Here is a 14,054-nt window from a genome sequence, read left to right as displayed (position 1 = left end):
ATTCTTCTTGATCATTGATTATCTCTGCCAGTGGTCTTATGTAGTTTTCTCCGTGGACTTTGATTTGTTTGTATGGGGTTAGAAAAGTGGCATGAAACACGGGATGGATTTTCTACGTGTCTGGGAGTTTTAGTCAGTAGTTAACCGGTGACACTTTTTTGAGAACAACAAAGGGTCCTTCTTGTTTCCAATTGAACTTTCGGTAAGGTGTTCCCTTTTTCTTTAGGTTAGTTGCTTCTAACCAAACATTTTGTCTGATTGTAAATGTGGGTAACAGATGTTGTGAGTATTTTTGCATGCGTGCTCTTGCCAGTTTGTGGGCTTGTAACACTATGGTCCTTGTTTCAAGTAGGTTGGATAGCCTTTTGCTTACTGCCGGTATGTTAGTTGTTATTGGCGTTATGGGGAGATCTCTAGGATGGTATCCCATTATGAGGTAAAATGGTGATTTGTTTCGTGCCAAATGTGGTCTATTATTGTGGCAGAATTCTGCCATTGTGAGATATTCTGTCCAAGTGTGTGTTAAGTTGTTGTAGAAAATTTGTAAGTATATTTCTATCTCCTGGTTCACCCTTTTGGTTTCTCCATCCAATTAGAGGTGATATGCTGTTGATAGATTGACTTTGGTTTTGAGTAATCTGGCTAGTTCTTTGGTAACATCTGATGCAAACTGCGGTCCTCTATTGGATATGAGTTTATTGTGTAGTCCAAATCTTTTGAACACGTGTTGATGAAATGATTTAGCCGTTCCTAATGCATCAATAGTTTCTGTGCAAGGTGCTAGTATTACCCCCTTTGTAAGGCTGTGGTCCACCACAACCATGAGACTGTCATATGAGTTGCTTTCTGGTAGATCTGTGATGAAGTCAACTGAGAGGTTTTTGAGTGGTTCTGTAGTATTTGGGCCCAAAATTGGTTGGATGGGTGTTTTGATTGGGTTTGTAATTGCTTTGCTTTGTTAGCATATTGCACATCCTATCATGTAATCTTTGATCATTTGTGTCATACCTGGCCAATAGTAATGCCTTGTTACTAATTGGATGTCTGGCTGTCACCAAATTGTGTTGTTGTTGTATACATGCTTTTCTCTCGGTTGTTGTGAGAATGTAATAGTGTCCTTTGTAAAACACGTCATCATTTTGATGGTCCAATCCTTGGGATCCGAGTGCATCGGTAATTTGATTCCTTCATGTAAGTTGGTTTGTATACGTGTGAAAAATGGGTTGGTGTTTGCTACTGTGGCAAAAACAGTTTTTGGGAGTAGAGGTGTGTTGTGCCCCCCTGCTTCTGTATATAAATCTGGTCTTCTAGAAAGGTTGTCTGGAATTGTCATTTGTGTTCCAGGTACAGGAGGTTAGGGTATAGTTGTACTGTGAGAGTAGAAGTTGCCAACGTCTTTGCCAAGGTGTCAATTTTTTGGCTTCTTGCCAATATGTGAGATTCTTGTGATTGGTTAATATTTTTACGGTGTGGGCACTGCTTAGAATGTAATGTTTCTATTCTTCTAGTCCTCTGATGACGGCAAGCAGTTCTTTGTTGTATATTTGGTAGTTCTTTTCAGCTGGGGATAGCGTTTTGGAGAAAAAAGCACATGGATGCCATACTCCATTGTCATTGGGTTGGTTCAAAACCGCTCCAGTTGCGTGTTTGAATGCATCCGCCGCACTTTGGGATGGTTTGTTTGGGTCCGGTATCTGGGTGACTGGCACTTTACTAAAACGGTGTTTGAGTAGTACAAATGCGTTTTCTTCAACTGTTGTCCAGTTCCAACTCTTCCCTTTTTCTAATAGGGCATTGAGTGACCTTGCAAGTCAAAGACCTGTGCAAACTCTTTGTAGGTTTCAGGTAGTTCTATTATCTTTTTCCCAATATTGTTCTGGATGGCTAGTTCCATTGCAGTGTTAGTTTTCGCAAAAATACGTGTTTTGTGTACATAGTTGATCAATAGTTCCAGTTGCTCAATCGGGATGGTGCAAATCAAGGATCAGTTAGAGTGTGATCGGATTGTGCGAATGGCCTATTGGGTGTCTACGCTTTTTGACGTCCAGTCTATTGTGGGGTTAACCTTGTGGAGCCATGGGTATCCAAGGAGAATATCTTCTTTTCCTAATCCAGTGATAAGGAATTTGCACATGGCATTCCTTCCTCCTGCTTCTATTTGTTGATAGGTGTAGTGATTGATTTTCCCTCCATTACTGATGGTTCCATCCACATTTTTGCATGTGATGGGCATTTCAAGTTTGTTGAGTGGTAAGCGATGCTTGATCGTTTTGCGTCCATGAAGTCATCTGTCGCCCCCGAGTCTATTAATGCTTTTGTTCCAATGGTTTTTTGTCGCAATGTGGTATTAATTCATAACAAGTTTGAATTGATCGTGGCTATGGTTACAACGGCTATTTTGGACGGTACTAACATTGGGGTGGATTGTCCTTTCAAAAACCCTCCTTTTCCAATCCATCAATGGCGCTGGCTTGGTCTGCTTCATTGAGTTCTCTCCACATTTTGAGGATGTGAGAAATTCCTTTTCCATCTTCCACCACTGTTTCTGTTTCATCCTTTTCTGCAACTTCTGCCATCCTAATTCTTTGGTCTGGTTGTTTTCCTTTCTTCTTTTCTGGACAGAATTGTGAGATATATCCTTGTTCTTTGCATATAAAGCATTGCCCATCTCTTTTGAGCAAGTCTTCTTTGTTTTTGGTTAAACATTTCACCGAGGATAATTGGCTTCTTCCTCCTTTTTCCTCTTTCTTCTTTTCTCCCTTCTTTCCCCATTTTCCTTCACTAATGCTGTTTGAGTTTGTCCAGTTGGCATCTAGGCCAGAAACAGTGCTCATCCATCCTGCAATAATTTTGGGTTGTGTGGAGGAGTTAAGTATGTTTCAAAGGAGGTATGGGCGTATAGAACTTTTATACACCATGATCAGTCCTCCATCGTTTAAGCCACTCTTCCGTGCTTCTACCATGAAACAAGAGTTGAATTTTACTGCTTTTCCCCCTGTTTCCATTTTCATTGTCATGAGGGCAGCGCTGGCCGCTCCTTTTACATCCGCAATAATGAATGTCCCATTAAAGTCAGTTTCAAAGTCCGTCCATTTTGGGTATTTTGCTGATCCTATGTATTCTGTTAATTTGGTTTCTTCCCATGCCAGGGCTGCCCCCTCTTTCATGTGAGAAAGTGCTTCAAAAACCTTTTTTCTGTCTGAGTCATAGATGGTGTCATTTACGTCAAAATATGCTTTGGCTGATAACATCCATTCGTTGGCTTGATCGGGCATTCCATCAGAATTGTCTATTTGTCCAAACTTGGTAGTTTTGGTAGCTGCAGCATTGGATATGGTGCGCGTTGGTGGAATTGGCAATGAATTGGGTGCTGTGGGAAGTATCTGTGGTGTGGGAGGTGGTATTGGTTGACCTTCTGCTGCGAAGTCTTCAAATTTGTTTTTGTTGTAGATGTCTGATGCAACTACTGGGGGATTATGTTGGGTTCTGGGTATTAGCTGTGGGTGGCTTTCTGTGTAGTACTGTAGCCAACATGTTCTGGCTTTGTAGAATCCGCCTGCTTGTTCTCTGGTGTGGAGTCAAGTGACATTGGGTTGGGGAAAGGGAGGTGGTGCTGCTGTCCTTCCTTGTCTAGACAACACTGGGGGTGTTGCTGTCTGGGCTGGTTCTGCTCTGGTTTGTGCCCTGGTGGTGGGCCTTCTTCCTTGCAACATTTTGTTGTCTTTTTCGTCCCTTCACTATAAGGTGTGGGATACAGATATGGAATACAATTGTTTTATTACGCTTGGAATGTGCAAGCCTGTTAACACAAGGGGTTTCTGGATGTGAAGTAGTTTCTGATAAGCCCGTTTATAAATAGGTTTGAGGTATATTCTGATAATAAGATTCAAGCTGATGAATACCAAGTTACACTGTTGAAGTGTACAATCATATGGTAACTACAATACAGGTGTATATATATACTTGTCTACTTTAGGGTAGGTGTTTGTGTTGAACAAACATTGACAGGTGAAATAATAATAGGTAACAGTATGTGGGAAAGTAAAGGTAAGTAGCGGTGTATAGCTACTTAAAAATAAAGTAAAGTCCACAGAGAACACAGTTCATAACACTTAGCACCAGATCCCTATATGCTAAGATGTGTGACATGGTTGACAAAAATTGCACCAGTGATGATATCTATATCATTGCCCACTCTGTGAACAAATGTCCCATATTTGCAGTGCATCAGGAAAAACCATATTGTTATATAGCTGGTAGGTTACTATATAGGCTATAATAGTTTTATCTTGCCTTTAAACATTGCTACAGTAGTAGTAGTAAGGCTATATGAGCTATGAGTGTTGATTTTGAGCTATAGTAGCTATATTTCAGTAATATAATACAATATCAATTATCTATTGTATACTTCAGGGATTATATATTTGAGTTTAATTATTTAGTAAAAGTGAGTCCAACATCAAAAATGTCACTAGTTTTCTGATTACCAGGTACCATATTTATAGTCTCTCTCATAGCTGCCTATAGCACTATATAGCTGGACTCTATCTATTACCACTCTCATAGTCTCACAACAGTTGTGAAAGTAGCCAAAATGTTTGACAAAAACATTTTTAAAAAAAGTTAAGATAATTATGAGAATAATTGCCAGAATATTGTATAGGTGTGCTATAGAAACACTTCATCAGCTAGCTGCTTATTTCAAAGTCCATAAATACAAGGCAGCTTCAAATTACAACAATGACTTATCAGAAATTTCACTAAGTATAACGCCTTCACTTATACCGAGCTAACAGAATGAAAGATGTTGAATCTACAGCAGGTAGTTGAACTAGTTTATTAAGAGGAAATCAAAAGCTGAAGCATGTACAGTGAAAACTAGCTACTTATATATGTAAAATAACGTGTCAGCCTTGAGGCACTGACTGAGAAACATGAGGATCTGGCATGTATGATGGGTAAGGTAGTCATGTGACTGAGGGTCACATGACAAGATAAGATAAGTACTACTATGTGATTAGATATGGTGATATCAGTGTTTCTACATCAGAGTTGGATAGATAAGATGAAAGGTTAGGTTGTGGAGTTTGGGATTGTGACATTACCCCCCCCCTAGGACTTTCATCCCAAAAGGTAGGGTCAAGTTTGCCGTTTTCCCCAGTTGAATAGTCTATGATTGTGTGATGGTTGAGTGAGATTTTCAAAGGGTTGAAAATGTAGTGTGAAATTGATTCATCTGGGGGCCGCAGGAAAGTGATCATGGAAATCTTTGATTAAATCTGGAGAGTTTTTTTACATTACCCTTGGGTTCCCATGTTTGCTCTTCCTTTCCATAGCCTTTCCAGTGAAGTAGATATTCTAACTTGCCACATTTCAATCGTGAATCAAGTATTTGTTCTACTTCATATTCTCTTTGTCCATCTACTTCTGCGGGTGGTGGTGGTTTTGGTTTTTTCTGTCCTGGGAATGTTGGTTCTTTATAAGGATGTAGAAGCTTTTTATTAAAGACTGGGTAGACATTTTTTCCATTTCTTGTCTTTGCTTCCCCGGTAGAGACATATTGATCTTAAATAGATCTTCTTTGTGAACTACAACATTTTTGTTATCATTTTCTCCCTTGTCATGGTCTGGTCGTCTAGATAGCAGGTCTGCTTGGATGTGGGTTGCTCCTGGTTTATGGTGAAGTGTGAAGTGGTAGTTAGCCAGTTTGCTGACCCATCTTGCTTGCCTTCTATTTAGCTTCTGAAGCTGCTTGAAGTATGTGAGATTTTGATGATCTGTCCAAATCTCAAACTCCTTTGCGGCATCCATCAAGTAATGACGCCATTCCTCTAAAGCTGTCATGATAGCTAATAGTTCCTTGTCGTAGATCTCATAGTTTCTCTCTGTCTCATTGAGAGATTTTGACAAGTAAGCTATTAGCTTCCAGACTCCTTCTTGCTCTTGGGAGAGCACTGCTCCTAGAGCATATTTGCTACTGTCTGCTTTGACTCGGTATTGACCGTCATTGGTCGGTAGAGCTAATACTGGGGTTGAGCTAATTCTTTTCTTTATCTCTTCAAACACTTCCTTTTGCTCATTTCCCCATTTAAACTCTTCTTTACCGGTGAGTTGGGTAAGTGGTTTCGCGATTGCTCTAAATCCTTTAACGAACCTTCTGTAAAAGTTTACGAACCCTAGGAAGGCCTGCACCTGCTTCTTGGTTGTGCATTTAGGCCAATCTAAGATTCCTTCGACTTTCACTGGATCCATGCAAATTTTGTTTTCCCAGGTATGCTGTTTTGGTCTCTTCAAAATCGCATTTTTCCAGTTTTAAGTACAAATGGTTCTTTCTCAGGATGTGAAGAACACATCGCGTCATTGCTTGGTGTTCTTCAATTGTTTTGGTAAAGATCATAATGTCATCCAGATAGATCACAACCTTTCCTTCTTCTATCAAGTCTTTGAAGATGGAGTTTATCATAGTTTTGAACATTGCAGGCAAGTTTGTTAACTCGAAGAACATGACTAATGGTTTGAATAGTCCTCTGTTTGTTCTGAATGCCGCCTTATGTTCATCTCCTTCCTTGATCCGGATATTATTATATCCCCATCTGATATCCAGTTTAGTAAAGAATTTGGCTCCCCTGAGCTTGTCTACAAGTTCATTAATCAGGGGTAGCAGATACCAATTCTTGATGGTGATCTCATTTAATTTCCGGTAATCTTGAACAGGTCAGAGTTTTCCATCTTTTTTCTTAATGAAGAAGAATGGTGAAGCAATTAGAGATTTACTTGGTCAGATGCGTCCTGATTCTAGGTTCTCTTTTAGAAATGCATCCAACTGTTCTTGTTCTCCGTTTGCTAATGGATAAACTTTACAGTCTATCGTGTGATCTCCAGGAATCAACTCTATCACATGATCTCATTGTCTTCTCTCTGGAAGGGTATCAAATTCTTTTTCATTGAACACGTCTTTGAACTTGCTCTTTCTTTTGTTTCAGATCTTGTGCGCCTTTAAATAATGCAGTTTCATTTTCATTGGTATTGGTACATGCATCAAGATCGTCAACAGAGAGAGGAGCATATTTATTTACATTTGAAATGTCTTTGGGCTTGGTCTGATGAAAAGTCACAGCCGGCCTCTTTAAAAATCCTTTAAGAGCTCATCTTGCTCTTCTTTCTTCATTCCTTCCAACATGGTGCAAAGGTTGAACTTCGGCTTTGCAGCTGCACTGCCTCCTTCTTTGTGATCCTGGGCCCTGTGCCCCTTTTCTCCACACTTGAAGCACCTGCCTTCTGCCCGGTACTTTGCCTTGTCAACTTCCATTCTTTGACCGGTTCCACCATAGGTGGTTCCAGTCCCGTCTTTCTTCTCTTCCAACATCTCGGCCTTCTTCTCCAAAGCGCCCTCTCCTTGGTACCAACCATTGGGTCCCCAGTTTCCGGAACCAGAGCTGCTGTTGGCCATACCTTTCATCATCCGCTCGTTCTCCGCTTGATCCCACCACAGCTGATCATTTGTAATGATCCTTGTTTTCCACTCAGTGTAAGTTTTGGGAATATTTCCCGAGTAGATGATCTGTTTGATCAGGGGGGCATTTATGTTGTTTCTGATTAATGTGATTAGGAATTGTTCATTCCCTTTCACATTGTATCCTGCGCGTCTTCTTGTTGCTTCAAATTTTACAAAGTACTCTTGTGTAGTAAGGGTACCCTGTTTCAAGTACATAATCTCGTACTTGCTTCTTTCCTCCTTGAACATGCCTTGGAAGTGGTCTTTGAGCATGGACTCAAAATGAGCCCAGCTTTCCAACTGTTCTATCTCCTCAATATCTGTCGGCTCCTCTGCTGGCATCTTTCTCTCAACCCATTCTGTTTGTAGTGCTGCTGCTGCTCCACTTGTCATATAGGATAGGGCAAAATTAATCTTGTTCACCTCTATCCGGAAGTATTCGGGGTTTGCTCCAAAGTGGAGCTGTAATGATTCAAAGAAGTTCTGGAACTTCTTTTTGTTGCTGTTATATAGCTCAGGCTTGGCCAATGCAGTCTTTCTGTAGTTTGCTTTGTGTTCAACAGGCCGGCCCATTGTCGATGATGAGAACTGCAGTTAGAAAACCACACACAAAAACAAACTAACACACAATCCTCCCAGATTCCACAGAACTTGTTTATGGGCTTTGCCTCCTAAAACAGTGGGTGCTCTGGTTGTTCGTGGGGTGGTATGTATGACAATTCTTCAAAGTCAAACCCAGAAATGTATGAGTGTGGGTTTTGAGGAGGAGGGATAGTTGAATTGATAGAAGATAGGGGCTTAGTGACGAGTATAGACCAGCACTACCTTGCTAATTGTAGCACAAGGTAGGTTTGAGAACAACAAGGATGACGAGGTGACAAGGTTCCCAGTGATAGAAGGCTCCTGACGCACAAACTGTAGTGCTCAGAAGGACTCTAATCGAAAGGGATAACAATGACTTCAAAAGTGGGAAGTGACGATGACAGCAATTAACAGTGGTAGCAGTGGGAAGTGTTGTGACCACACTGGATCACAAGTAGCAGTGAGTAGTGAACTTGAGATTAGAGAAGAAGTCTGGATTGGAGTTCTTATTGTTTTTTTACAAGGTAAAATACAGGGGTTTATATAGTAAAAGAAAGGTAGGCTATGCACAGTATAGCTGTGCAAAAAGAATGAGAAAGAACATGAAGGAAGGAATATACACTGACGAATCCTGCGTAGGTAGTACAGGATAAGATTGTCAAAAAAAGAAAAGCAAGGGATAGAACAATGAATGTTGTGAGTAATGTCACAGGTTTGTACGGCCATAAAGTAAAGTCCGATAGCAAAAAGAGAGCAGGAAAATCATGATGTCATGGGAAGATGCAGTAAAGAAAAGGGCAAGGCAAAACACTATCAGTATCAACACAGTTCCTTTATTGTCAGTCAGGCATTCTAAAAAATATGTGTCCACAAAAATGATTCAAAAATCAAAAACAATTGCACTGTAAATGAATGTTCTGCTGAAGAAAAAGAAACTGGAGCCACCGGTCCACCACCTAGTCCAAATCCGACAATTCCATGGCCTTACCAATGGACTGGTTGTGTTGGACCACCTGATCAAACGAGGGAGGGAGAGGAGTAGTTCCAATTTGGAACAAGTGAGTCCCAGGCAGCGTGTGGTAGGTGTAACTGTAGCGAAGACGATGGACAAAAGATAAGTGTACCCAAGTGAATGGGACAGCGATGAACATGGGCAACGCAAGGGGATGAACCTTCTCCAGCTCAAAAACTACCTACCCACGCTCCAACCAGGCAAGATGAGCGACCGATGTTTTGATAGTATATGATGGCAGATCGACGTCATGAAGATGGACCTGCTGCCCTATTTGGACCGGCCGCCAGGGCTTTGTTGATATCAGCAGTGGCACGTGGTAGTCAACGGATCAGCGACGGAAGCGGATAGGAAGTGGTGACATCAGAAATGGTGGGGGTGCAAATAAGATGAGGAGGAGGAGGGTGGAGGTGACGAAAAAGTGGATTAGAATGGGGATCCAGAAACGACCATCAGGTGAGAATAAAAAGGAGAGGAAGGGGCCCATGGTGGGGCTAGGCAAAGGAAGGGGAGTAAGGGAAACGACAAAAGCGAGGGTGCAATGCAATGTGTAGCCAGTGGCGACGCGAAAATTTGCCGAAATGCCGAAACGCGGAAAGTACCGGATGGAAAAGCAAAGGTGAGCGTGACTGGATTGCCTAATAGAGGTGGTGCTGATCAGCCACAAGTTCGAAAAAGGCAATATTAATTACTATTCCACGTGGAACTGTGCCTGTGTGGCGCAAAGGTGAGTCTTTTTGAATATCCGCTTCATTATTGACACCTGTCCATGCTACCAATCAACTTTGGTGCATGACACCGTCTGCTGCTGTGATGGCTGCATTGCGAGCCTTCTTCGCAAGCCGGCAACTTCTGCATCTCTTTGTAGGAATCGCCTTTCCCACTCGGCATTGTTGTCCTGGATTGCGGCGTTCACTGCCATCCGGACCATCATCTCTAGGTTCTGCATTTACCTCAACTCTGGTGTGGGCGATGGTTCCCTTTGTGGAGTAGGCGGTAGGGCCTCTCCTAATCCGTTCATCCCCAATCCTGGTGTTGATGGGAGTAACATGTCTGGGTTCATCTCTCTCTATGCATTGAAAGACATCTTTGTTGGTTGGTGGTTGTGGGAATAGGGGTTGTGGTTCTGGTGTTTCTTATTTTGGTTCAGGGGTGAAATCAAGGAACGACCAGATACTGCATGGTTCTTTGGCAAAGGGCATACAAAAATGGTTCCCCAAATGACAAATTTGGATCGACACATCAATTTTGTAAGTTCCCTTTCTCTGTCTTCTCTTTAGGTAAAGGGATCCTCTTCTGTTCCCTACTACCGTGTATGTAAAACTATTCTTAATAAAAGGTAACTAAAAAGTATTGTATGAAGTCTGAGGTCCAAACGGTTGTCTCAGATTAACCCGCTTATTAGGCTGTTGGTTCTTCTCCCGACTGGTGTACGCAAGTGCGCGGCCTGGTCAGAGGAAAGCGAAAGGTAAATGTAGGTAAAAAGTTGTAGCTAATAAAACCTCAACAACTCCACGTTGTTTTGGTCTCTAAGTACGGGATTGGTAGGGCAAGTGATGGGGGAAAGTGGAATGGTTTCCAAAGAGGAGTTGGATGGTGTAGATTGGATAAAAGTGAGGATGGTAGATGGTCGGGGGGTAGGTGATGTAATAGATGAGGATGGTGTGGTGAGGAAAAAGTCAAGTTTGAGTAAAAGGAAGAATAGGATTGTTGTGATGGGAATTAGGATTATGATGATGGTAGCCTCTATTTGATTCATCCAACTAAGTGCTATACCAGCTTTCAATTATATAACGCCTTCACTTATACTGAGCTAACAAAGTGAAAGATGTTGAATCTACAGCAGGTAGTTGAACTAGTTTATTAAGAGGAAATCAAAAGCTGAAGCATGTACAGTGAAAACTAGCTACTTATATATGTAAAATAACGTGTCAGCCTTGAGGCACTGACTGAGAAACATGAGGATCTGGCATGTATGATGGGTAAGGTAGTCATGTGACTGAGGGTCACATGACAAGATAAGATAAGTACTACTATGTGATTAGATATGGTGATATCAGTGTTTCTACATCAGAGTTGGATAGATAAGATGAAAGGTTAGGTTGTGGAGTTTGGGATCGTGACACTAAGCCCCAAAAGTGGTTATATATACTATATTATATGTTATATTTTATAAGCTTACATGGTGTAGTGGATAGGTGCTCTGGTATGCATATGCTTAATAAGCTCAAAAAAGTGGTTTATATGGTTGTGGGTTCAATTCTTGCACAATTTACATTGATATTGTCGTTAATGTTGACTATTTGTAATAAGTGTAGGGGGAAGGATGAAAGATGCTTGTGTTATATAATTCTATATAACACTATGGTTGCTCCTATAGCTTTCATAGCTTCCATATCATATATAGAAGCATTTATAGCACCCTATAGGCCCAAGGAGCTCATATAGTGGTCAGCTTGCTATATGAGCTATAAGAGTTGTACTGTATGACTGATAAAAAAAATGTCACTCCTAAGGTTCAAGCTCTAAACTTGGTGGTCTGCTTTTGGGCTGATAAATCAGGCAGAGCCAGTGAATCAGATATTGACCACCCAGTCAATGAATAACACTCATTTTGTAACATGGGAATATTGTGCATAGAGTCCTTGATTTTTAGGACACGACTGGTAGATAAGTAATGCTTGGGGTATAGAATTTCATTTATGGTTGTGATGCATGGACAGGTGTCGGTAATGAAGTAAATATTCAAAAGACTCGCCTTTGCACCACACAGGCACAGTGCCACGTAGAATAGTAATTAATATTGCCCTTTTCAAACTTGTGGCTGATCAGCACCACCTCTATTAGGTAATCAAGTTGCGCTCACCTTTACTTTCCATTTGGTACTTTCCACGTTTTGGCATTTTGGCAAATTTTTGCATCACCACTGGCTACACATTGCATTGCACCCTTGTTTTTGTTGCCTCCCTTACTCCCCTCCCTTTGCCTAGCCCCACCATGGGCCCTTTACTGTCCTTTTTATTCTCACCAGATGGTTGTTTCTGGCTTCCTATTCTAGTCCACTTTTTTGTCACCTCCACCCTCCTCCTACTCGTCTTCCTTGCTCCTCCACCACACTTGATGTCACCGCTCTCCATCTGCTTCCATCGCTGATCTGTTGACCACCACGTGCCACTGCTAATATCAGCAAAGCCCCAGCAGCCAGTCCAAATAAGGCAGCTGGTCCACCTTCATAACATCAATCTGCCATCTATTAAATCATTGGTCACTTATCTTTCCTGACTGGAATATGGCTGGGTAGGTTTTGAGCTGGAAAAGGTCCATCCTCTTGCATTGCCCATGTGCATTGCTGTCCCATTCACTTGGGTACACTTATCCTTCATTCATTGTCTTCACTATAGCTACAATTATTACACACTGCCTGGGACACACCAGTTCCAGATTAGAACTACTTTTCTCCCTCCCTTGTTTGACCAGGTGGTTCACTACAACCAGACCATTGGTAAGGCCATGGAACTATCGGATTTGGACTAGATGGTGGACTGGTGGCTCCAGTTTCTTTTTTTTAGTAGGACATTCATTCACAGTGCAATTATTTTTTATTTTTGAATCATTTTTATGGACACATATTTTTTAGAATGTCTGACTGATAAAAAGGGAACTGTGTTGATACTGATATTGGGTATATGATGATTGACTTGATAAAAGAGTCATCATCTCGATGGCCCTTGAGGTTGTGAAACAGAATATTGATGGCCACCTCAATTGTGCCATCTTTGGGGTACACAAGGAATCAGTGGTCAGATTAGATGATGGTTTGGTTAGTGTGTCAATAGCACAAGGATTTGACTATGGCTCCTGGTTATTCTGTGGAGATGGCAGATAGCAGACATGTATAAATGTATAAATGACTTGTATGCACATATATTTGGTGTGAAAGTACATCGTGTGTTCTTATATGGCCCATATGAGAAGGTTAACATCTGTCATGCTTGTGGCACATTTTGGCCTAATAGCCATCATATGTGGTGCAAAATCCCTGAATTTGTCAGAAAGCATATACAAGGTCATGTTGTCATGCAGTTGCTTTGGGAAAGCAATCTTGGCGTATCTTGGCCAGAGTGTGAGGAATATCCAAGTGTAGGTCTTCATTGTTATTAGGGATGCAAATTCTCCTATCATTGGTTTTATGCATAAGGCAATAACTTGAAACTGTATGAATGATTTAACCTGCCAAGCAGATGGAAGGGTCAATCACAGTTTTTTGGGTGATAAATCAAGCTGGTAATATTCTACACACTCTGACCAGAAATGCTGGATGTGTTTGTGGCCTTTGATGATGGGTGCTACAAGATGTCTGAAATGTGCTGTGTTTTCCAAATTGGCTTGAAAGGCCTGCTGAATAGTGGGATTTTGCAAGTGTTGAGTGAGAATGTCATCTCTTGTTAATCTGCCTTTTCTTGTTATACCGGATATTGTACATTGACTGAGGCAGGATGGGATGAGGAGGATGGGAAGGAGGGGACTACAGTGAAGGTGGATAGATGGGACTGGGTTGGACATAATCAAAATGTTGTATTTTGACTGGCAGAGTATGCTGGACCGTGACATTGAATTGTTGAGTGTACTGTCAACTTGGTGCACTCACGAGTAGCTACCAAATATGGTAACCAGTATAGAGGTATCTTTGATCACTTAGGAACAAAATATGAGAGGCAGTTGTCAACACGGAATGTAGATATCATCACTCAATCAAGTGCGAGCAAATTGGCCAAAGACTTGGGTCCTTATATAATGTAACTTTGTGTTCAATGCAGAATATATGGATCAATAGTATGTACCGCTAACCAGACAAGACATTGATGGTTCCAGCCAGCAGTATGTACTGCTGGCCAGACAACTGATGGAGTAAAGGAAAGAGAAAAGAAAAGGTGATCAAGTGTTGTGTGGAGTTATCCCAATATG

At 41.3% G+C, this 14,054-nt stretch overlaps 3 protein-coding genes across 3 annotated transcripts; all 3 read right to left on the bottom strand.

Moving 5' to 3' along the window:
• Positions 1-2,432: 2,432 nt before the first annotated feature.
• On the bottom strand, positions 2,433-3,589 carry SERLADRAFT_437437 (uncharacterized protein; the record flags this gene model as incomplete). Its single annotated transcript, XM_007317772.1, has 3 exons — positions 2,433-2,839; positions 2,906-3,466; positions 3,523-3,589. 3 exons carry the CDS (start codon positions 3,587-3,589, stop codon positions 2,433-2,435), a joined length of 1,035 nt encoding a protein of 344 aa, XP_007317834.1.
• Positions 3,590-7,126: 3,537 nt separating this feature from the next.
• Positions 7,127-8,068, bottom strand: SERLADRAFT_437435 (uncharacterized protein; the record flags this gene model as incomplete). Its single annotated transcript, XM_007317771.1, has 1 exon — positions 7,127-8,068. One exon carries the CDS (start codon positions 8,066-8,068, stop codon positions 7,127-7,129), a length of 942 nt encoding a protein of 313 aa, XP_007317833.1.
• Positions 8,069-9,868: 1,800 nt separating this feature from the next.
• On the bottom strand, positions 9,869-10,140 carry SERLADRAFT_437434 (uncharacterized protein; the record flags this gene model as incomplete). Its single annotated transcript, XM_007317770.1, has 2 exons — positions 9,869-10,004; positions 10,043-10,140. 2 exons carry the CDS (start codon positions 10,138-10,140, stop codon positions 9,869-9,871), a joined length of 234 nt encoding a protein of 77 aa, XP_007317832.1.
• Positions 10,141-14,054: the final 3,914 nt, after the last annotated feature.

This window comes from Serpula lacrymans (genome assembly GCF_000218685.1).
Source record: "Serpula lacrymans var. lacrymans S7.9 unplaced genomic scaffold SERLAscaffold_6, whole genome shotgun sequence".
In the NCBI taxonomy this organism is placed as follows: domain Eukaryota; kingdom Fungi; phylum Basidiomycota; class Agaricomycetes; order Boletales; family Serpulaceae; genus Serpula; species Serpula lacrymans.
Note: the sequence above shows the minus strand (reverse complement) of the source record. Positions and strands in the feature narration are given on the sequence as shown.